Below are 22,491 nucleotides of genomic sequence, written 5' to 3'. Positions count from 1 at the left end.
ATGTACCGATTTAAATAAAATATATGTGGTAAATTTGTTATTCTAGTTTTTTTGCTTGCATCCCATTGAGAAATCAGCTTTGCTGTATACATCTTGACATAGCACACGTGCTGAGAACCGTCATCAGCCGGCTCACGTTGTTTACATTGCGAATCTATGTTATCTATTCGTATTCTTTCTGGTGAAATTTGATATTAAATGTGCCTTTATCGGTAGTTTTCAAGAATTAGAACAGGATGAAAGTGCGGTAGGTAGTAAGCAGACTTTGCCTTACACGAGTTCTAACTGTCTTTCCCCCTACTCTTTCCAGTCGTCCTCCTAAAAATGTTCGCCAAGGCAAAGCGGGGCGCAATGGGCGTAACAGCAAAGTGATTCCCCAGATTAAAACGCGCAAAGATTTGCGCAAGGAAAAACGGCAGCAGAAAAAACTCAATCGGTTCAACTATCACAACCGAAGTCGCAAAGAACAAAATGCTGCTGATAATCGTACCGAAACGGGCAAAAAGCGCGATAAATATGGAGAGGGTAATTCCGAAGACGAGTCGGAGGATTTTGAGGATGAAGAGATTCCGTCCGACTTTAGCGATGAGGAAAAGGAAACAAAACCTTCGGCACAAAAGCCACCAGCGAAAACGAAGAATGCTTTCACCAGCCAGCTGGATGTGGAACGGGAGAAAGAAATGAAGGAGTTGCGCCGGTATGAGGATGGCCTGAAATCGAACCGCATCAAACAGCTCGAAGCGGCGAACGAGGAAGATGATCGGATAATACAGAAGTATGAAAAGCTGTTAAAGATAAACCGGCGCAAAAATAAGGAAGGCGTACCGAAGAGCTTCAACGATGGGCTGGATTATGCGCTGGAACTGTGCACCGACGATAGCATACGAAAAATGTACGATGCGGCTAAGGAAGCGGCCGAACTGGAAGAAAACTCTGAGGATGAATTCGTTGAGGATCTCAAGCAAGCGGTTGGAGTCGATAGGACTGAAGAACCGAAGAGTGACGAAAAGTCATCCCGTACCACCAAGAAAAGGAAGAAATTGTCCGCAAAGGAAAAGAACCGGGTTGTAAAGTTGAAGAAAATTGAGGAGAAATACTTTGGCTTGGACGAGATGGATGATTTGGGTGAGTTCGATTCGGAGATAGAAGTAGAGCTGGACGATAATGCCGATGACGATTACTCGGAGAATGATGAACTGTATGAATCGGATGAGGAAAACATTGGCCAAGAAAAGAATGCAAAGCGAGTACAGTTTGCTTCTGATGAAAGGGTAGAAAAGAATGGTAAAAAGAGAAGCAACTCCGAAAGTGATTCTGATGATGAATATGATGATTTTGATAATGAAGATGATGAGTATGATGATGAAGAAAGTGCAGAAGGATCTTTTGAAGACGAGGAACCAAGTAGCAGCAGTATGCCAGTTGGGAAAAAGGAAAAGAGCAAAAGCAGGAAACAGAGTAAAAACGAGGAAGAGAATGACGAAAGTCCGGGACGATTTGTTTTGTTGAAAGCCAACAAGGATAAACAATCAAAAAATGGACAAGGATCTAGGGAAAAAGTCATCAAAAAAGCTTCGAAACACAACCCCACCTCTGACTCAGAAGAGGAACAAGATTTCGATGAAGACGAAGATGAGTTTGATGAAGACGAAGACGAGTTTGATGAAGAACACGATGGATTGGATGATCTGTTCGAGGATGGATCAGATTCAGATGAGATTCCCGATGGCGAAAAGAAACCCCCATCCAATGATGATGGAACCTGGGAGGATATTTATGGACGCAAACGAGATAAAGCGGGCAACGTAATCAAGGAGGAAAGCACCAGTGTAAGCGGTGGAAAATACGTACCACCACACATTCGAGCTAAACTGGAAGCGGAACAGATAGCGAAAGGAAAGGCGGCTGATCCGAAGCAGCAAGAAAGGCTGCAACGTCTCAAACGCCAGCTGAAAGGTCAAATTAATCGTTTGGCCGAATCGAACGTACACCGCATTTCGATCACGCTCGATAGTCTGTATATGCAAAACTCCCGCTACGACATGAACAGTACGCTGACGACGCTCATACTGGAAGCAACCGTCGTACCGACGCTAACACCCGAACGGATGGTGCTCGAGCATATGCTGCTGGTGGCCATACTGCACGCGAACGTGGGCAGCGAGGTGGGTTCACATTTTCTCGAGACGATCGTGGAGCGGTTCCTGGAGTTGCTAAAGCAGATCGACACGATCGCCAACGAAGCCAAGCAACTGGACAACTGTGTGCAGATCATGTGCCACCTGTACACGTTCGATATCGTGAAATGTAAGATGGTGCATGAGATGATGCAGAAGCTGATTGACTGTTTTAACGAAAAAGCGGTCGAATGTATTTTGCTGGTGCTGCGATCGGTCGGCTTCATGCTGCGCAAGGATGATCCGTTAGCGTTGAAGGATCTTATCATTGCGATACAGAAGAAGGCCGCTAATGCACCGGATGAACTAAAGAACGAGTAAGTCAAAGACAGTTGTCGGGATTACTTTCATTGTACACTTACCTCGGCTTATTGAATCTTTTTATTTCTCAGCACTCGAGTAAAGTTTATGCTGGAAACTTTACTGGCCGTCAAAAATAATAACATGAACAAAATACCCCAGTATGATCCGACGCTAGTGGAACATTTTCGCAAGCTGCTCAAAGGCATGATCACGAGCGGGAAGTACGTTTCGACGCTAAACATCGGAATAGAGGACATCATCAACATACCCGAGCGTGGGAAATGGTGGCTGGTAGGTTCTGCCTGGCTTGGCAATAAGGAAAATCCTTCCGCTGCTGGTACAGGCGGAAATGCGCCTGGAGCGGAGGGACAGTACAGTGCACAGCTGCTGGAACTTGCACGTCAGCAACGAATGAATACGGACGATCGGCGAAACGTGTTCTGCATTGTGATGAGCGCCGAAGATTATCTCGATGCGTTCGAGAAGCTTATCCGTCTGGCGATCAAAGATCTGCGCATAGTCGTGTCCGTCATCATCCACTGCAGCCTAGCCGAGAAGGAGTACAACCCGTACTACGGTGTGCTGTCGCAAAAGTTTTGTGACTTCGACCGGCGCTATCAGCTAGCCATCCAGTACGCACTATGGGATCGGTTGAAGGAAATTCATGCATTGCAGCAGCAGCAAGTTCGTAACCTGGCCCGATTCATAACGCACCTGATTGCGGAGGGTGGCTTAGCACTATCCTGCCTGAAGGTGATAGAGTTTGCCGAGATCGATAAGGTCAATTTGCGGCTTATGCGTCAGATCATGCTTGGGCTGTTGCTGCAGGAGAACGAGAACAAGTGTTTGCAGGTGTTTAGTCGCATTTCGGCAAGCAACAAGCTGAAATCGTTTAAGGACGGTATAAGGTTGTTTATGCACCACTTTTTGGCGCGCGGCAGCATGTCCTACCGTGAACTGGCAGATGAGCAAGTACAGTTACTACAGCAACGCATCAAGCAGGCCGATGAGTTACTATCGACGGATACTAGGATCGAGTACGACGTTTAGAGGCGGTAATGTTGTGTTGTTAAAATAAATGCTGGAGAGGATAATTCGTGATTCGCAGGTGGATACTTTGGGGATCATCTTCTTTAAGTCAATTCAAATCCTACTGACTCTGATGACACAAGCATCTTTGTTTGGTGGAAACTTCTACGTAAAAAAAGTTTAGAGAAGTAGTGATCATTCGAAGAAAACCTCAAGTTGGAGATCAAACGGATAGAAATAATGTTGACATTAAAAGCTTCTTCAGTCTTAATTTATGTGGCGACGGTTGAAGCTAAGATTATATGGAACTTGTCTTGATTCAGTACGTACATACGCTTTTGAGACGTTGAGTATGTACATAATTGACGAAAAACTTTTAGATCTATGAGGTGTAATCAGTTGTAGGATAAGCGATAGGACATGACCGTGAGATTGGAGGAGTGCTGTGTTTAGAGCACTCGTCTACCCCGCGTAGTGAATCTCATCCAATAAGAAGAAAGTAAAGTGTGGGTTTATAACGTTCGGCTGTTGGTCGTTTTTGAGAGCGTTTGGTTTTATTTTTCCTTTGTATCGTTTCTTCCGTTTGTTTCTTCGCTTTTGTTATCTCATTAGTATGCTCCAGGGGGGTTTTACATTCATGGGTTGTCGGTTTCATGGGCCGCTTGTCTATATTTTTTCCAAGTTTTGCCCATAAGTATGTACGTTTCCCCATTCAACACTCGTTACTGCTTCCCGTGACCCTCTTTCAATCCATTCTAAGCTGTGGTTTGGCTGGCTCGAAAGTGTTCCGCCTATTGGCGTCCTGTCCCATTTCTTGTTTATAGTATTTTTCTATATCATTTCCCTTTTTTGTTCACTAATTTCCGTACCCTTTGCCGCGCATTGAGCTGGTATAGGAGTAATGCTTTAAGCTTCTTTTCATAACCTCTCCATCCAAACCGCATTCTTTGCCTTCCACCACAAATCATCAATTATCAACTGCTCACTTCTGTGTTTGATCCAATTTTTTCATGTAATTTTGTATTTGTCTCTCCCAATAGTATGTTTGCGATTCTTTTTTTTTTGCTTGGAGTCTTGTATTTTTTTCTCTTTTTTATTTGTTTGCTCCACTATTTTGCTTCCAATTGGTTTTTGGCTAGTTTTTTTTTTTTGGTTTTTGGATATTCTTACATCTTTTACAAATTTTATTTGCTCCTGTATGTTCTACCATTTCCACTTGTATTTTTTTGTTGTGGGGAGAAGGGCGGGTGACAAATATGGGCTTTCTTAATATTATTTGTGTGTTTGTGTGTGTTTTTCTCTTTCCTGTTGCATTCTGTATTGTTAGCATTTATAATTGTTTGTTTGTTTTTGCTTCTTTTGTTGTTCGTTTTCTGTTACAATTATTGTTTCGTTTAGTTTATTTTTGTTTGTGTTTGTTAGTGTTATTCAAATTGCCAATTGTTTGCATGAGCTGTATGTTGTTTTTTCTTTTTAAATGCATTAACGAGTTTTAAAACAAACCTGCGTGCTGATGTTAATGATGTAGGATAAATGATAATTGTAACAATAAAACAAATCCGTTCTCTAGTTTTACTATTTCGTTCATGAATGGTGTATGTTGTCAATTAGAAAATATGAACAAATAATGAAAACTGCTCTTCCAACGGAAATTTCTTACACTGCTACCATTTGTTTCATTCTATTCGTTTTTTTTATACCATATACATATATATTTTAGCATTTTATGTTCACTTTCCTATAGTCTTGTCGCGGCACACGATCATCTCCGTTGGGGTTTTTTTTTGTTTTGTTTTGCATTCTGTTTCCCATATCGGCTCTTATCCGGGGGCATTATATTGGCTCTTTCTTCAGCATCAGCCTAATTTTGTATTTCTCACCCTATCTATCGTTCCCGATCTGCGCGCAGAGATTATAGCTTTGCATTAGTTCACTGAATTGTCTACCCCTTCAAAACGATCATCAATCACCCCGCCGAATGCTCACAATTTACGCTTCCCAAACATTCATTGTTTTAGTTTTGTTTTCCTAGCCACAATCACTTTCATCATTTGTTTTGTTACTGTTTTGTTTTGTTCATTTGTTATACTTTATCCTATTAATGTTGTGTTTTGTTCTTATACTGCTGTACGCTTAGTAGTAATCTTTGATTCATGTGATTTTCTTTGCGCCCCGCTGCACCGCTGGGCAATGTGTTTCTCTATTAATCGTTTCTTTAATGTGAGCGCTCCATTGCGCTCTCGGCGCTTGTGTGAGATCAGAACCGTTTGCAAAAATTAATTAGTTTACTTCGAATCGAACAGAACCACCCATTTGCAATGAGTTAAAGCAAGATTTCGATACGGTAAAGTGTTTACCGAAAAGCACCGGCGCAAATGATCGGTGTCGTTTGGCGCAATTTCAAACGTAGCGTTCTTATGCACGTGATGCATTACACATTGATCCATTCGATCGAAACATCACACTTAGTTTCGATTTTTGTGTGTTTTTGTTTGTTGTTTGTTATCGTCTCACTGAACTTAAAGCCATGAATGTGTTTCCGTTTTCCAACGTGTGTTTTTCTTTCCATTTTCCAACAACGCTTGTGTGTGCGGATTATGCTTTCCTGATTCTCCCATGTTCGTTTCTATGCGCCCGCTTTCGTGTATGTTTCCTCCCCTGCGTGGAGTTTGTTCAACAAAGCTACGAAAAGAAGGAGAACATTACTAGAAGAACGTGATGGATTTAATCGTTTATTTTTGTGTTCCATTTTAGAACATTTTCTTACCGACAATGGGGGTGGGGGGTAGGTCGGGTGTATCGGGCATGTAATTCATTGCATAGATCTTGCGCGCTGCTGCTCGTTCTGAAAGTTGCGACCATTTTTTTTAATCATTTACTTACTGATCTGTTATTTTTCCTTCCCTTTTGTGTCTAACAACCGTATTCCATTCCTTTAGTCTAATGATGGAAACATAAATTTCCCCACTTTTTCCCCCAAACGAACCAATTTTCCTCTATTTCTGATGATCTCCACATACATACACAGGCCACACACACACACGTACTACACGCACACACGATACACATGCATTTTACACACACATACACTTTTACGAATTGGAACAAAAATCCATTCCATCAACGTTATAATCCCGCGTGACTGTGTTTTGGGGGGTTGTTTTTCCTTTTTTTAAGTTTTCTTTTATTTCATTGATTTCTCGGTTCTTTCTTGCGCTTCTGGTTGTTTTTGTTTTGTTTTTTTTTCACCATAAATCCCGCACATAATTATTATTCGCGTAACAAACAAGAGCATCGCTGAGTAACATTCAAATGATTTTGTAATCTGCGCGCGCGTTTATATCTGTGAATATCTTTGTATTTCACTTTCACCTCTTCGTGTTTTTGATATACGGGGTGTGCTTTTTTGTCGTATGACCGTTTCGATTTTGTTTCTATTGTTTCGCATTGGTGTCTTTCCATGTTTTCTTGCGTAAAAAAAAAAAAAATAAAACCTTTGAACATTGTTCTTCGAACACTTTCTTTTTCATTTGTTTTACTATAGTTAGTTATCAGTGTTAGTTTAATTTCTTCCAATTTTGAGTGAACGCTGGCTTCGATGATACTTAGTAGTTTGCGTAAAGCCACTTTTTCAACTTGATGCATTTTGCCGGGCATGACAAAATCGGTACAAAGTACATGGGGATGCCTTTGTTTTATTAGCGCGACGCGTTGGTGGTGATCACGGTGAAAAAATAAATGTTTACCTATAAATGATTGTTTGTAGCATATAGAGCGGTTCTTTGCTAACGCCAAAAAATAAGAAAAAGAATGATTGTTTAGCGAAAGGAAAACAAAACAATTGTTTGTATTAACACAAATAGAAATGAAACAAAAGGAGAAAAAAACGCAATCCCTCTCCTAGTATCTTTGTCTCAAACGAAAACAAAAACGGCTTTCCATACCATAATTAGTCGTAATTACATCTTCAAGTACCATCGTTTAATTCTTCACAAACTTTCGGCCCTTCGTTAGATTCACTCCACTATATATCTATCTTTACCCCACAGAGGCCCTTTTATTTCGGTACGCATTCGCAGCGAAGTTCCAACGGTATTGACCCCTGTACGAATATCTGGGGAGATTTGTGTGTGTGTGCGCGCGCATACAAGATGATGTACAGGAGCGCTATTCGTTGCCTCGAAAGATGAACATGTAACGTAGACCATGTCCCGCACGTACGTAGTATAAGCCGCGGCACGTTAACGTATCGATCTCGTGTGTAATTGCACATTTCGGGTGTACCAGCACTGTGCCCAGAGAGATCGGAATTACAAATGACTTGATCGTGTGTTCTCCCAATGGGTGTATGGATTCAGGTTCTTTCTAACTATACACCATTCTTATTGTTTCTCGTGACGCGTGCCCTTCACTTCTGTGGGGAACAAGTGAGGAAGCGATTGGAACGAATGGATGTAGTCTGTTTTTCCTGCCGTATGAAATACACGCTCTCTTTCCGTGATCTAGTTGAAGTTAATAAACAAAAAATGCATTAATGGTATCGATTATCGCTGCGCACCAACAAAATATTTCTGAAGCAACCTCGAAATTAAGGAGCAGTAAAGAGGATCGGGTCTCGCAGACGAACGTTCCACCTTTCCTTCAACTATTCCTCTTCCTGCTACTTCGAGCTCCACATACCTACACGAATCTCCGAAGATCCTTCCGATAATTCTTACTTTCTCGTCATGTGATTTGTTTGCGCTTAAAGAAATAATGCTTCACTCTCGCTCTTTTTTGAATGGTTTTCTTCCCCATTTGTGTACAGATTGATGTTATATTTTTTCAACGGTGCAGCACGGTGTGTTGTTGTGCCATCATGCAATATGTTTCCTTACTGTTACCGCATTTTTTCATGTTGCACAATTTCTACGCCTGTCTTCCTTTTTTCTCGCTTGTAGTGTTTTATTTTTTTTTTTTGCTTTTATTATTAAACCTCAGAAGATGGTATGCTAATATGATTTTGTTTGTTTGTTTGTTTCTTTTTTTTTATTCTAGCTGCAGGTGGTGGCGAATTTTGATGTTCTTGCTGTGTGCAAGAGGAGTAGTAGTAGTTTTTGTAGTACTGGTGGTAGTAGTATGTGCTGTAAAATGCTTCTTCTGCTGCTGTTGCTGTTGCTACTGCTACCGCCAATTATTACTGTTTTGTCACTGTGGCGGCTGCTGCTGCTGCTGATGTTGCTGATTATTTCCTTTTGCTGTGTTTCTCCCCTCTTGCGTCGATAGTTTTGATAGGCAACGAAGTATTAGTTTTTATCACCTGAGGTGTTGTTTTTAATGGCAATCACAGTCTCTTCGCCACATGATTTCAAGACGGTGCACTAGAAAGAAAAGAGTTAACAAAGCATGTTCATTAATGTATTTTTTTGTGTTTTGCAAGATTCTTTTGTAACTTCTTGCTGCCAGGCACTACACGCAGTACCATTCAAGGCTACACTTACGACAATCTCTTTGCCGGAATCAAACTCCGCACGCAGCTGGGTACCCAATTCACCTTCCGGAATCTTCAGATCTTCACGCAGGTCGCCGTTATCGCCCATTAGCACAAGGAAGCCATCGTCAATATCTGTCAGCTGATAGTCCTCGCGCTTGACATTTGGGACGTCCATGTTGTGTGTTGACGGACAAATATCCTCGTACCTGGGGAGGGATTGAAAAATTAAATGAATTAGATTCTTCACAATATTTACTGAGAGATGCGCTAAATATCCCATACTTCTTGCCCGTGAAGATGTCAATTCCAACCATATGGACTTTAGCGTGACCGTGCTTGCCGGTCTTGGATGTTGACATTTCAACGATCTTGCAGGGCCGACCCTTCAACATTACGTGACCATTTTTACGCAGCGCGGAACACTGCATCGGGAACGTCTGGGATGCGCCGGAATCGGCGGTCTCGAAGTGAGTGTCCTCCATTTCAGTCATTATGATAGGGTAGAGGGTGGTTTCCGAGGTGCGTCACGAAAAGCAAGTGGATGTAGTGGGCTGCTGCAAAGAAAACAAACATGCTATCAAACACGGTGTTCCAAGATTTTAGGTGGGGGGTTTGATATTACGTACCACGAACAGGGCAGTAGTATTCCCAGAGAGTGTTCCGAAAGCGACTGCTTTGTATTCACACGACAGTATGCAAACGATCCTCTTGGCGGTCCTCCAGATGCTGGATATACAAACAATGCAGTTGTATATGCACGGATTATCTGATGGATCTGTATAAGATCTTGCTTACGCTGCGTTTTTATTAAGAGATGAAAGAATATAAAGAAAAAATTAATAAAAATACTATCTGGATGTCGAGCTCGATTCCGGTCCGGACAGACGAGTTTACCACCGGCAGGATTGTTGCAAGATTTTTCAGCAAAACGATTCGGTTTGTCGACAAAGCTGCGGATTTGTGGTTCTAAGTGACAGTGTGTGGCGGATACTAAAACGAGCAGCGTTATCACAGACTAACCGACGAGCTAGTACTGTTCGCGTTGACAATAGACATTACACTAGTTCCCGATCAGCCGGAACCTTCCATATTTTTCTCAATACGCTTGTGCCACGGAACACGTGCGATCGGAGCGCTCCATCATCATACGAAATCAATAATGCGTTGCAAATTTAAGATCGTTCATACTGAAGTGCCTCTGCCCCTGCCTACCGATCAACGCCACATTACAGAACAGTTTGGAAGTGCGCGAGTCAAGGACACACACAACACACATCGCCGTCGATGTTTTGTCTCCTTGCACAAAATTCTTGCAAATTTGCTCTGAATGCACTCAGGGGTAAAGCAACGACGCTATAGACGCGTGATTTGCACGCGGTAGCGCCGTTTGCATGAAGCGTCCGGGGCACTCCCGAAATCAAGAGTGCGCGCACGAGAGCAATTATGGTGCGATAAACTGTGCCGATTAACATGTGTATGACTTTATTGCATCATGCGACAAAGATACTTCCGTGATGCTATTGTTTGCAAACAATATTTCATCATCATCAATTCGGTTCTATTTTTCATGTAAAAAAAAAAAAGATTAATCCAAATAAATATTTAAACATTGCGAAAACCCTGAAATAATGCTGCTAGCGTTAGTAAAACAAATATATTTCTACTCGAATTGAAATTTGAGATTCCATTCTAAAAGTACCAAATAAACACCCACAATAAACTATTTCAACTGGAGTCTGGATTCTATCGCAGTTCATGCATTGCTGTTACATATTTGCTCTTTAGCGTAACTACCCAATAGATCTTGTCCAAGTTTTCTGACCTACAAGACTTAATTTTACCACATAGCCGGATAGGACAGGACAGGAACAGTCTAGATTAGTTTTTTTATACTGTTCCGTACTGAAACCGGAAGTGCTACACCAATTCCGCAATACCAATTTATATTCTACTTGGTACTTAACTTTTATATAAAGAGTATTAAAACTTAAACCTTCTATATCCGACACTTCGCGGTCTTGGCTTGCTGCAGGAGTCCTCTCAGCTGCTCCTGGTTTAGCACTATCGTCTACCAATACATTATGCCGGCTTTTCAAGCGGACGCATGAACACCACCACTCCATCACAATTTGGGCCAATAAAAGGATTTTACCGGCCGGGTCGCTCGGTGTCATTCTAATGACATACCTTGTGATTATCAGCTGCCAAATTCACAGGATCACATCATTAGTAAGTGTTGTGTTGTTGACGTGTGTATACTCCACATGCGAGATGACACGTTTTCGTTTTTGTAACAACTCCCTTGACTACTTGGATCCGATGCTGTAACGTTACCACTACCATCATGCCCTTGCTCTTATCAGTAGCGGATGGAAACGTATTGAACACGGCAGCGGTGGTTTGCTGATTACTTATCGGTTTCTTGTGCAAGACGGCAGAAAAATCAACTGTTTGCTGGGGTTTGGTATCGTTTCCGACAGGGGTTTTATAGTTCTCCCCTGCTGAAAGAGATCTTGTTGTGGCAAGGGATATATCACTCCAATGTACATCGATTCATGTGGGACCTATTTAGCGAAGTTGCATTCGAATGCATCCAATGTTTGCTCGCTGGGCAAATATCGGCGGGGGCCGGCATTCAATGGCAATCGATCAGCCTACTCGATAGAAAGATTCTTTAAAGAATGCTTGCTTGTCAGCATCAAGAACTCAGTAGGCGCACAGCACACACTGTTCGTATGCTCGTCGGGAACTTCACACCACGACCGGGTGGGTAGAGAATGATATTGCCTTTATAGCAGATATCGAAGACGGGAACCTTCGTTGAACATAACCTAAAAATAGAGCCGTGTCACCCGTGTTCAAATGAGGTAAAATTGTACAATAGAACCAAAGGCAATGCGGATTCATCCCTGATCGATGGCGAAACATTCTTTTGCTTCAGTTGTGAATGAAAGTAACGAAGGAATACGCTTCTTTTCGACGAAAGAACAACCGCTTTCCGTGTTAATTATACACTGTGAATGATCTTAGAAGATTAAATTTTTTCAAGCGTGTGTGTGTGTAAATTCTGACAAGTTTTTTAAAAATCAAATTGGCAAAATAGGAGCATATTTCGAACGTATATTTGTTCTGGAATCGTGCCGGCGCTAAGCCGCAAGGATGACAAGTGAAAAAAAGAGCCAAGTCAAAATGCGGATTCGTCGTTCCCCCTCTTCCGACGACGGTTTGCCGGGTGCCAGTGGTAGTTACCAGCGTGGAGCAACATTTGCCGACACATCGACCGCTGTAACCTGGGGCGCAAGAGAGCACGTCGTCGCTGCCGTCCCGAGAAAGCATGTAAACGCCCTACATGCTGTACAGGTAGCAAGAAAAGGAAAGCGAAATGCGCTCTCTCACACGTGCGAGAACGGCACGGTACGATCGGAGCAGAAAAGCGAGAAAAAGACGGAAGATCGGGGTGGGTTGAAATCAATGAAAAAAGTATGCTCCCTTCCATGCGCTTCGTCGCGTGGCTGTCCAAAAATATGCACAACTTTTTCGCAATCTATCGCGCGCGTTTGTTACCTGTGGGATTCCTAAACTGGGTTCTAAAGAGTCCAGATGAAAAACTTTTCTCCAAAATACAGGTATGAAACATTGGCACACTTTTCCTCATCTTGCAGTCGCGCCAACCGCTGGTTGGCACTGCTCTGCATTCGTCATTTCGCATACACTCACACAAACACCACCTTAACTTCACCTTCACCCACCACCCTACTGCCACACCGGTAACCGACACTTCCTATTGCTATGCTGCGGCATTCCGGCCGGCTCCACGCTTCATGACATGCAACACAGAAGCAGCAGTGGGTAGCCACGTCAACTGTTGACACTTGGGGCCTTCCTATTGCTCCGAACTGAACAACGAAACGCATACGGGATTACTGTTGGTATCCCAGGAAGCTGCGAAGCCTTACCAGAATCGTAGAATAGTTCAATTAACACAGGAAACGTGTGTCTTCAGCATCACACTTCTTCCACCCAATTTCACTCGGGCAGTTGCTTCCAGAAACACGGGTGGGGAGAACGCGACGCTTAAGGCTCAAGCAGCGAAAAATTACGTCGACGAAAGTATTCTTACATGTGTGCGTGAGTGCGGTCACACTTAGCCACAAGGTTTCTTTTTGCAGAACACCGGACGCGGTTTTACAGTTCTGGTTTGTCGAATATTATGCCGATGCTTTCTTCATCTCAACAATACCCCAGGTAGGAGTTTATCATGGCTTGGAGCGATTGGAATTTTCTGTGCCTGTCTTTTTCTTCGCCTACTGAAGATAGTAACGACAGCAGTTGTTACAGCAATTCTGCATTTGCGAATAATGCAAGCTACATTAGGCCTTAAGAGTGAGTGTTATCAAGAGCTACAATATTCTTCATCTCGGTGTTACCATGGCATGGAGGCCAAGTTGCTTCCGATGTTGATCATTCCGTGTTTAATTTCGGTTAGATTCTCCAGGCAATGAACTGCGTTTCAAGAAGAAGGCCATCTACTGACGTCGTCGTCCAGAGAGAGAGACGATACGGCTACCGCACCCACAGCAGGCAAAGAGGATTGCCGCCCGTGGCCCATGTGTCAACTCCTTTCGCTTGGCAATAAATTCGCAACAAAACTTGTTCTCCATTGCCAATTCACTGCAATTCCTCCAATGGGGTTTACTTTTTCTGCTGGACATCTTCATTGCACCGTGCTTTTTCCAATTTCAACCACCCCGGATGAGAGTTGCGGCTGCCGCTGTTGCGCCAGCCACCATCACCATCATCACCACCAGCACCACGTCCACCACCCATCTTCATCCTCAGGCACTGAAGGGTCTGACACAAGCCGAGCACACAGGGAGGCAGAGCAGATGAAGGCGAACGAATCGAACACTAAATTTTTGGCAAACGGATAGCGCCAATCGTCCAACATTCACCAGAACCGTATTCCACAACGCAAACCGAATCGTTTTGTGCTGCCGGTGACCCGTCTCCAGCATAATTTACACACTTTTCCGGTACGCACTCCGGCAGAATGTTGCTACTCACATGTGTGATCAAAATGGTCACGGACAAAAGAAGATCGCTAACTATGGCGTTAGTTGCGGAAACACATCGCGATGTGCGAGCGGGACGGCACGACGTATCGACGTTGCCTACTGACAGCCGCACTCCTGTCGGTGTACAGCAAGTGTGCGTTTTGCCCCGGCAACGCAAACATGGCGTTTCCGGTGTCGGTACTTTTCGTTGCTGCACAGTGGTCGAGCTAGAGGAACGTTGGCGAATCGTTAGTTTGGCTTTGGTATATCCAAACCGAACGTATTCTTTATTCGTGCCTTATCAACTGGTGTAGCATTCGGGCATATGTATGATATGAGAGGTGCATGGTTTTGTTAAATTGGTAATTTACCTCAACATTTTACATTTATTTCATGGAAAACTATTAAGCTCTTGTTTATTCAAAAAATCATCAAACTAGTTCCATAGCTATTGTCTCAAGTAAGAAAAAAAGTTTTAAAATGTTTCAAAAAACGTTCGGTATTCTTTTCAATTTATCAAATTTTTCAAAAGTTTGCGTTTGCCGCATTTGAAAAGCAAACGTGCGTTGACAACCGCACTGCTGACACGTTTGACAGCTTGATGTCATCGCCCCCGTTCAAGCGTAAACAATCCCGTTGTTTGTGCTGAGTATTCACACGATCTCACCCCTAATCGCTTTCGCTTCACATTCTCAGGCCCATCGACTGGACTGGGCACTATGCGAAGGCATAATTAAGCATCCGTTCCGGAAATCCGAAAGTCTCTGCACGGTCGTCGTTTTTTTTCCTTCGCAACATCCCAGTTCCCCCGTTTTTGAAGCAACGATGCTCACGTCGAAAATTTCAAAAATCGGTAAAGTGGTAGTATGTGGCGGCAAGGGTGTTGGAAAAACCGCTATGTTGGAGCAACTCATCTATGGCCACGTTACGATCGACTCGGTACGTATTAGTATTATCGATGTCACGGCTAGCGGTAAATAGCGGTGCACAGTGTTTGCTAATTGAAGTCATTCGTACCGTTACATTTGGATTGCTACCAGGAGCTGCACAGCACGATCGAGGATACATACGTGGCCAGCGTGGACACTGGGAAAGGAAGCAGAGATATGTTGCGCATTTACGACACTGCTGGGTTGCAAGGAAACGTTCAGCTGCCCCGACACTATCTGCTCTTTTCGGATGCGTTCATACTGGTGTACGATCCGAGCGATCCAGCCAGCCTGGACATGCTGGCCGGAATTAAAAGTGATATCGATAAGTACAAGGAAAAGAAGGAGGTATGGATTTTGTTAGTTGTTGCTTATTCCGTGCTGTAAAGTTTACCATGTTTCTACTGTTCATTCCAGATGATAATTATTGTGATAGCAAACATGCACTCTCGTCAAGCGCGCTTGACAAGTGGAGTGTCGATTAACACCCTCTCGACAGGTGGTGGTGGCGCACAGCTACACTCGCCAAACGGAAACCACCACCACAGCAATGGCGCACACAACAGCCCCCAAATCAGCAACAACGATCTAATTGAATCCAATCTCAATCGGGCCAACAATTGGTGCGCACGGGAACGCATCAAGCATTACACGGTGAATGCTATGGAGCGTGCATCGCTGTACGAACCGTTCATACAGCTTGCCATCCGGCTGTATCCGACCCAAACCAAAAGCTCCTTTCCTCAGCTTCGACAGCTCACGCAAAAAACGTCCAAAGTGGACAACAGCTAGTGTGCGGTTGCATTTGTGCGTCCGCCCGTACCAGAGCTTTATTTATGTTAGTAGATAGTGAATGCGATATACTTACGTTGCTAATTGGCTGTTGAGCATAGTGAAACCAAAAACATGGAAAATCTATCAAGAATAGATCGAGTTCCACGGATCGTATGCATATCGTATGCAATTATCTTTCGCATGATCGTATCGTACGGTATCGATCGTACCGCAATATAAGTATTTGTTGCACTGTTTATAGCACGTGCTGCTATAATAGTAGATGGTGATAAGTAGATGCGGAAAATGCCCCGCAATTATGTTACGTTAAAGTAAATGTAATATTTTATTTATGTGTATCATTTCCATCCTTGCTTTTACTCTCCCAAATAATGGGAAAAACTTTGCTTTCCGCTGCAATTTATTTTATTTTATTCTGTGAGAATCATCTTAAATCGTACTTAAAATATGCAATTTAGCTTTAGTAAGCAAACAATCGAATCGGGTAAATTAACATAAATAAAAGTAAAACAAAACAACACTGTAAGTTAAGAGTGCAACTTGTGTCTCCCATTTGCAAGCACCGCGACCGGAAAAGTTGCTCTATTTTTATTACGAAAAGATTAACAGCCCAATTTAGTGCAGACAACCCCATCCCCTTGGGATGACATATACCGGGATTGGAACCGGCTGCCGGATAGAGTTTTCTGTCAGCTTTACCACTTTAAAAGATACTTAAGCTTTCGTAGTATAATGCGCGTCCCGAATAGTTTGTCCCAGATGTCGCTGCTAATACCATAGCCTGTGGAGGAATTGGAAGAAATAGAAGATGAAGAAAACGGGTTGTTACTGAAATTGCAGTTATGCTGAATAATTAAGCTCCATTTAAAGTTAATTGCTTAACAAACATGTAAAACATATTTGATATAAATGTAATAGACTGAAGCGAAGCGTTGTCCTTGGTTTTAAGGTAATTAGGGAGAAAGAAATTGAACCATCCCTACCTTGATCGTGGTGGACGAAGTGATGGGAATAATGATACCGCTTCATGTGATACAGATGGCCACCGGAGGGGCTACCATAGTGAAGATAGTAATGTATCATATCGTATATGAGATAGCCTGTAAAAAGATAAGTGTTAAAGGAAAATATGTAACATTCGCTTTCTTTCGTTTCAGTACTGTTCGTCCGCTTACCTATTAAACCACCCGCTAGCGTAAGCCTAGGATATGGGAACGCATAGTATATGGGTTGATAGAAGATGGTCGTCAGCAGTATGGCGGGCGGTACCGGAAACACTAACCGGTACGGATCGAACGGAACCTTATGGTGTTGGCCATGTATCAGAAAGTGGAACGTCTGCAGGAATCGATTGCCCTTTGGATCGAGATGGAACACCCAACGGTGCAGCGAATACTCGAGCAGTGTCCAGGCGATCGCACCGATGACTAGATGCAGGTACAGATCAACCGTAACGAACGATTGGTTCGGATCGTGCCAACCCCGCGCGGTGGCCAAATCTTTCGCCCCGTACTGGACGATAATGTAAAAGATGGCAGGTATCCAGAAGCCGGGTACGATCCACCAGGGCGTTTTGGTCATGTTTTCCACCCAGCCCGGACCGACCAAGCGTAACTCGCGATCGACGGGTTTGTTCACCCATTCGGCATATTTGTCACCGATTTTGTGTATTTGGAATAGCATCGGTTTCGTCCAGTCCACCAGGTACTGTCGGGAAGAATGGTGGGAGGAAGAAAAGAGAGGGGTGTGAGGATTACGACATCATTTGCTCGAATTCGCCATGCAACGGACTGGTTCTTATCGGCACAACGTACTTAGATAAGGGTTGTGTGTGAATCAGGTGAACTTGAGGAAGCAGCATGTGAATCATCCAACTCAATCGACTATGTTAACAATGACTCCTCGTGATGATGATGATGACGATGATGATAGTAGGACAACGAGATGATTGTGACGATTGAACTACCGGCAAACAATTGGCCTACCCCACCCATACGCTATACTTGTTGGGGCGATAAGACACTTGTAGTACTACAACCCAAATCGCATCACGTACCTCCATACTGTCGTCCGTAAGGTGCGTTACATCGCCATTCGCATGTAATCCGTTGGTCGTCGGTTTGACACCATTTTTGTACCCATTCGTAACGGTCCCGTTCACCGTTGCTTTGGCACCATTTAGAGAGTAACCGTTCGGTTTGTTTTTTGGGCTGTGGGACGATCGGTTCAGTTGGTACTCCTTCATCAGATACTTGGCGGCCTGCGAATGTCCCGGGGCACGCTCGAACCGCTCCGCCATGTCCTTGTCATGCAGACCGGCGAGAGAACTTTTCCCCCCGGGGTGTTTGTGCGCAAAGTCTGTCAGGTCGTACCATTTGTCTTGGTAGCTCACGATCAGTGGTTCCGTTCTACCCATGATGGAGTGTGTCCAGAATGCTGCCGAAAGGACCACCCGAATGTCTGCAATCAAATAATGAAGAAGGGTTCAAATTAATCTCCAAACTAAGATATCATCCAGTTGATGTTGAAACTGTGCGAGTGAAGAATTTACACAAACAATTTGAAAGATTAGGCAACAAATCACCGGGACCTGAGCTAGGTCTCTAACGGGGCGAACGTTACGTTTGTGCCTTTTCTAACACCGTATCGCACGCCGTATCAGAACCTTCATATCTTTATTGGTGGGAACATACGATGCGTGTGTGTGTGTGTGTCGATACAAATCCGATTTTTTTATCGTTATCTCCCCGAGCAACACCTCAATGCTGATTATGACAAAATTTTACCAGCCGATCGATGTTTCGAAGGGCGATCGCTTTTTTCACCTGCCATACTGTGATAAGTTTTGGCAGGGAAGATGAGGATGTAGAAGATTGGAGAAGGAACAGGGGTTAGTTAAATAAGGGAACCACCGAGTACAACCTGGCTGAGAGATTACGCTTGTTTACTATCTTGTCACAACCGGTTATCAATTCTCGGTCTTCCGGAGCTAGTTGTAGCTATCGGTGTAGTTTGTTGTATTGTAGAACATTTCGAAAGTTAGACAAAAAAATAGACAAATATAAAATACATCTCACAGTGGAAAATAAGGGTTAAGAAAGGTTATAAAAAGAGGAAATTAACTTGCTCCGCAAAGTTGATCGAGATCGTAATTAAAACTTGTTAAAAATACACTATATCTCTCCTTCATTAAAGCTCTCGCAGAGGATGCTAAACACGAAATACAACACTTATCAATAAAAATTTAAAAATAACTGTCTTTTTGGGTTTCATTCCTTATGTACACTAAACACTAAGCAACCAGCTCGATTGCTGTTTCGATAAGTGCAATCGAATGTTTTATTATAAACGGAAAAAGAGCGTCACCCATATTTGGGGTGACACGATTCTCTAGAAACATTTCGCGTCACCCGCGTGGTACAAAACCGTATTAAATTAATTAAGTATAACTCTTTTTAATCAATTGTAATTTATCAGTTTTGGAAGACTATTAGTTATCTCGGAATTACCTCAGCTTATTAGAAACAAAAATCCTGTGCATAAATGAAATAGTAGCAAGATTTGAAACCCGATCGGTTGTGATGATAAACTCGTACTCGTAGTCCACTGCACTCTTGGATCGGCTTAGAAATGAAGGATAAAAAAAGAGTATAATACTTGCTTACTAGCGCTCTGCCTGCTTTTCTCAATCCACTTTGATGAAATCGATAAATGATTAAAACTCTTCCCTATTTACCATTTGTTATCGATCGGTCACTACAACCCTTAACGTCATACTAAAATGGGTACAATGCAATGTGTACATGTGTGTAATGCCATGTTCGGTTTAAACAATCTTCCACATTGTTACAGCGATCGAATGCTATTTTTCGCCGGCTGATGCTGATTGTGCGCAATGATTTTTACGTTAAATTACGATCGTTACACTTTCACGGTACACGGGGTAGTCGTATGTGTACATACATCATAATAGTGGGTCATTGTTTTGCTGTACACATGCTGGGCATGGGATGGGACACGGGTTGGCCGGATGGTAATCGATTGGTTTGGCTATCGATTCTATCAGTTTGTCGCGAAAAAGTAACAAACAAATGAATCACATGCTTCTAACGCAAGTTGGGAACGAAAGTCACAATTTTATTAGCACGATTACACTACATTGCACAGTTTATTGGAAAACTCGACCAAATACTGCAATGGATCGAAACCAATTCTTCATTAGCAAACTGTTATGTCACCCGCCGGTTGGCATACGTGCGGAATTCGTAGATTAGTCCCATGAACTGGTGATTTTCTTATCAAAAATTCGTGCTATAGATATTTTTTTTTCTGCACCGGACGCACTTTGACGAATCACGCTCGGTACACTCGGCCCCCTTTATGGCCACGGTTTGAAGATGCGTACGTACGGGCAGGGCAGGAGTGCAAGCTCAAAAATGCGAACCAGGTATCAGTAAATAGTACGCGTTTCAAGTGCAATCACCGTTCAAGGAAGTCGCTGGAGACGCTTTCGTTACGAGTGGAACGATCAATAAACGGCGACCTCATCTTAGCTTGGTTAGAAGGTAGATAGAGCGATGTTTGTACTGTTCTTTTAGCAAAGGGTCTGTAGTAATTGCGGCCATTACATCGATCCGCGTCATTGGAACAGCTAACAGATGCAGGTATTTATGTGATTTTTTCGTTTTAAATTTGATGCTTGATCACGCTAAATGATTTAAACACTTTTTACACTGCTAAACAGTGGTTCTCACTGTGGGTGCACAGAATGCGTACTGCATTCATATGGACCCCACCCTTGCACCCACTAGTCTGTAGCACTTGGCCGTACTCCCGCTCACCTGTCGGCGCGATCAATCTCCTGTACACGGTTGTTTTGTGATTTGAACCAAACGGTCGCAATACAACGGCGAGTAACAAGTGTGCGTCACGTGCTTGGTACGGATCTATCACATCTCCGGCCGCGTGCACGTGCTATGCGGCCACCCCGGTCGACGTTCTAATCAGTACTGTTCCGTGGTGCGTCCTGGAACCGTCTGCCGACTGTCAACCCCAATCTGTTCGGGACACTCGCGCGTACCACTTTACACAGACGTGAATGTAAAACCGAAGATTGTACGTGTGTGTGTCGAGTGCTGCTGAGTGCCATTTTTTTATCACTAGTTTATTCATTGATATTTGTGGAATGGGACGTATAGATAATTCCTGGTAGAGGTGTTTGAGGATTCTTAAGTACTCGAAGTAACATGACAGTAAATCTGGTTAAAAGGAGCTACTGCACGTTTGAATGTAATCATGTAGTACTTGTTACACTCATGATGTTTTAGCAGTAGAATATATTTAATTGTTTTTCCTTGAAATTAATTGTTAGAATTAAGAAATAATATAGCCGACTACAGCCAATGTTAAGCATAGCACTGTATGCTATTATTTTACCTACAACCACAAGTTAATTCTGTGACACATTTTAAAGCGGCAAAGAAACTAGAATAGCGTAACTCTCGTCCGAAGAATCTCCCGGACGTTTTTCCTGTGCTTTCATTTCAGTACTGCAGCCTGATAAGATAAGCGACGAATATTCGACACTGTCAACAGACACTAGAGTTTGGGCTGGTCGAGCGGTAAGGTCTCAGACGCACCCGTAACGTCGTCGATGATGGTGTTAACCCGCTCGCCACGTGACCATCGTGCCGAAGAGGGAAAATGCGCTCTCCAAACCGGAAAACTTTAACTACAGAGGCAGGAGTAAAATTCGTGTTGCGTGCTTAATTAGCCACCGATTTTAATCGATCTCGTGGCAGTTGATGATGTTGTGGGCCAATCGAAGATGAAACATGGTTTACGCAGGGTTGGGTTTGTCGCGGATAAATTCGTTACAATCTGTGTCGGAAATAGTAAAGCGCATGGGCGGTAATGAGTGAACGCAAGGGTGTGTACAACACGCTAATCGTGTGTTTACTGAGCTTGGGCTTGTAAATTTGGTACGTGCTGATTGCGTGGATAAGTAAAAAACAGGGAGAATTTGTTGGTGTATCAACGCGCTTTGATTACTATTTAACAAATCAGCGGTTAGTGATCATGTTTCGGTTGGTCTTGAAATGTACAGAGTGGAAGATTAGAGACCAGGTCGCAAATAGAGACATGGAACGTATAAATATGGCCTTTCTTATTTTAGCATTGCAAAATGAAATTTAAACGTAAACTTATCGTTCTATAGAGCTTGTTGAGCATTTGAGTAAGTAGCTCAGAAGGTGTTTTTATTCGTACGAATAATTCAGAATTTTTAGAAATTGAGATGTATCGCCATATTAATTATCATTAAGAAATGAACAGCGAATTTCATATGAGAATTGAATAAAAACCAATTGAAATTTTCCTGATATTGTCTGATATCCAAAGGAATGTAGTAAACCCCACATGTAGGTTATGTCATAAAATGTATCTCTTAATAAGCCGAAAACGAAAGGTAAGGAATCCTTTCAAGATCTTCTGTTCGATCAATGGTAGCGGATGTATTTGGGCTGAAGAAAGTGCATGTTTGGAAGAATAGGTCAATGAACGTGTTGGGTCATTGCATCTGGTTGCAATGACAATAAAACATTCCTCCAAAACTACGCGACTGATGTTCACGCAGTGAAAGTAAAGTGAAAAGAAGCACATGATCGGATGAAATGGTTGACGATCAGCGGAAAGATGAGATGTTTGGATGTGAAAGGAAGCCGGACATTTGA

The 22,491-nt window shown here is 43.0% G+C and overlaps 4 protein-coding genes across 4 annotated transcripts; 2 read left to right on the top strand and 2 right to left on the bottom strand.

Moving 5' to 3' along the window:
• The first annotated feature begins 236 nt into the window (after positions 1-236).
• Positions 237-3,530, top strand: LOC128718697 (nucleolar MIF4G domain-containing protein 1 homolog). The gene is made up of 3 exons (XM_053812317.1): positions 237-247; positions 311-2,494; positions 2,570-3,530. The coding sequence occupies exons 1-3, from the start codon at positions 237-239 to the stop codon at positions 3,528-3,530; spliced, it is 3,156 nt and encodes a 1,051-aa protein (XP_053668292.1).
• Positions 3,531-8,730: 5,200 nt separating this feature from the next.
• On the bottom strand, positions 8,731-9,476 carry LOC128709533 (eukaryotic translation initiation factor 5A). The gene is made up of 3 exons (XM_053804538.1): positions 9,265-9,476; positions 8,990-9,188; positions 8,731-8,869 (listed from the first exon to the last, which is right to left on the bottom strand). The coding sequence occupies exons 1-3, from the start codon at positions 9,471-9,473 to the stop codon at positions 8,795-8,797; spliced, it is 483 nt and encodes a 160-aa protein (XP_053660513.1). The 5' UTR covers positions 9,474-9,476; the 3' UTR covers positions 8,731-8,794.
• Positions 9,477-14,861: 5,385 nt separating this feature from the next.
• On the top strand, positions 14,862-15,757 carry LOC128709532 (NF-kappa-B inhibitor-interacting Ras-like protein). Its single transcript, XM_053804537.1, has 3 exons — positions 14,862-14,975; positions 15,077-15,313; positions 15,383-15,757. The coding sequence occupies exons 1-3, from the start codon at positions 14,862-14,864 to the stop codon at positions 15,755-15,757; spliced, it is 726 nt and encodes a 241-aa protein (XP_053660512.1).
• Positions 15,758-16,455: 698 nt separating this feature from the next.
• On the bottom strand, positions 16,456-18,176 carry LOC128707983 (uncharacterized). Its single transcript, XM_053802940.1, has 4 exons — positions 17,817-18,176; positions 16,936-17,467; positions 16,744-16,860; positions 16,456-16,541 (listed from the first exon to the last, which is right to left on the bottom strand). The coding sequence occupies exons 1-4, from the start codon at positions 18,174-18,176 to the stop codon at positions 16,456-16,458; spliced, it is 1,095 nt and encodes a 364-aa protein (XP_053658915.1).
• Between the last annotated feature and the right edge of the window lie 4,315 nt (positions 18,177-22,491).

The sequence above is a fragment of the Anopheles marshallii genome, chromosome 2 (assembly GCF_943734725.1).
Source record: "Anopheles marshallii chromosome 2, idAnoMarsDA_429_01, whole genome shotgun sequence".
NCBI classification, from domain to species: Eukaryota; Metazoa; Arthropoda; class Insecta; order Diptera; family Culicidae; genus Anopheles; species Anopheles marshallii.
The sequence above is the reverse complement of the archived record's forward strand: the minus strand, read 5'-3'. Positions and strand labels throughout refer to the sequence as shown.

Bases quoted from the DNA above. Each gene is read 5' to 3' on its own strand.
- LOC128707983 (XM_053802940.1), bottom strand. From the start codon at position 18,176: ATGGGTAGAACGGAACCACTGATCGTGAGCTACCAAGACAAATGGTAC. The intron at 17,468-17,816 runs GTACGTGATGCG...TCTTCCCGACAG, and splicing joins TTACGGACGACAGTATGGAG to TACCTGGTGGACTGGACGAA. The intron at 16,861-16,935 runs GTAAGCGGACGA...ATCTTTTTACAG, and splicing joins GCTAGCGGGTGGTTTAATAG to GCTATCTCATATACGATATG.
- LOC128709532 (XM_053804537.1), top strand. From the start codon at position 14,862: ATGCTCACGTCGAAAATTTCAAAAATCGGTAAAGTGGTAGTATGTGGC. The intron at 14,976-15,076 runs GTACGTATTAGT...GATTGCTACCAG, and splicing joins GCCACGTTACGATCGACTCG to GAGCTGCACAGCACGATCGA. The intron at 15,314-15,382 runs GTATGGATTTTG...TGTTCATTCCAG, and splicing joins AGTACAAGGAAAAGAAGGAG to ATGATAATTATTGTGATAGC.
- LOC128718697 (XM_053812317.1), top strand. The intron at 2,495-2,569 runs GTAAGTCAAAGA...TTTATTTCTCAG, and splicing joins CCGGATGAACTAAAGAACGA to CACTCGAGTAAAGTTTATGC.
- LOC128709533 (XM_053804538.1), bottom strand. From the start codon at position 9,473: ATGACTGAAATGGAGGACACTCACTTCGAGACCGCCGATTCCGGCGCA. The intron at 9,189-9,264 runs GTATGGGATATT...ATCCCTCCCCAG, and splicing joins GACATCTTCACGGGCAAGAA to GTACGAGGATATTTGTCCGT. The intron at 8,870-8,989 runs GTAAGTGTAGCC...TTTTCTTTCTAG, and splicing joins ATTCCGGCAAAGAGATTGTC to TGCACCGTCTTGAAATCATG.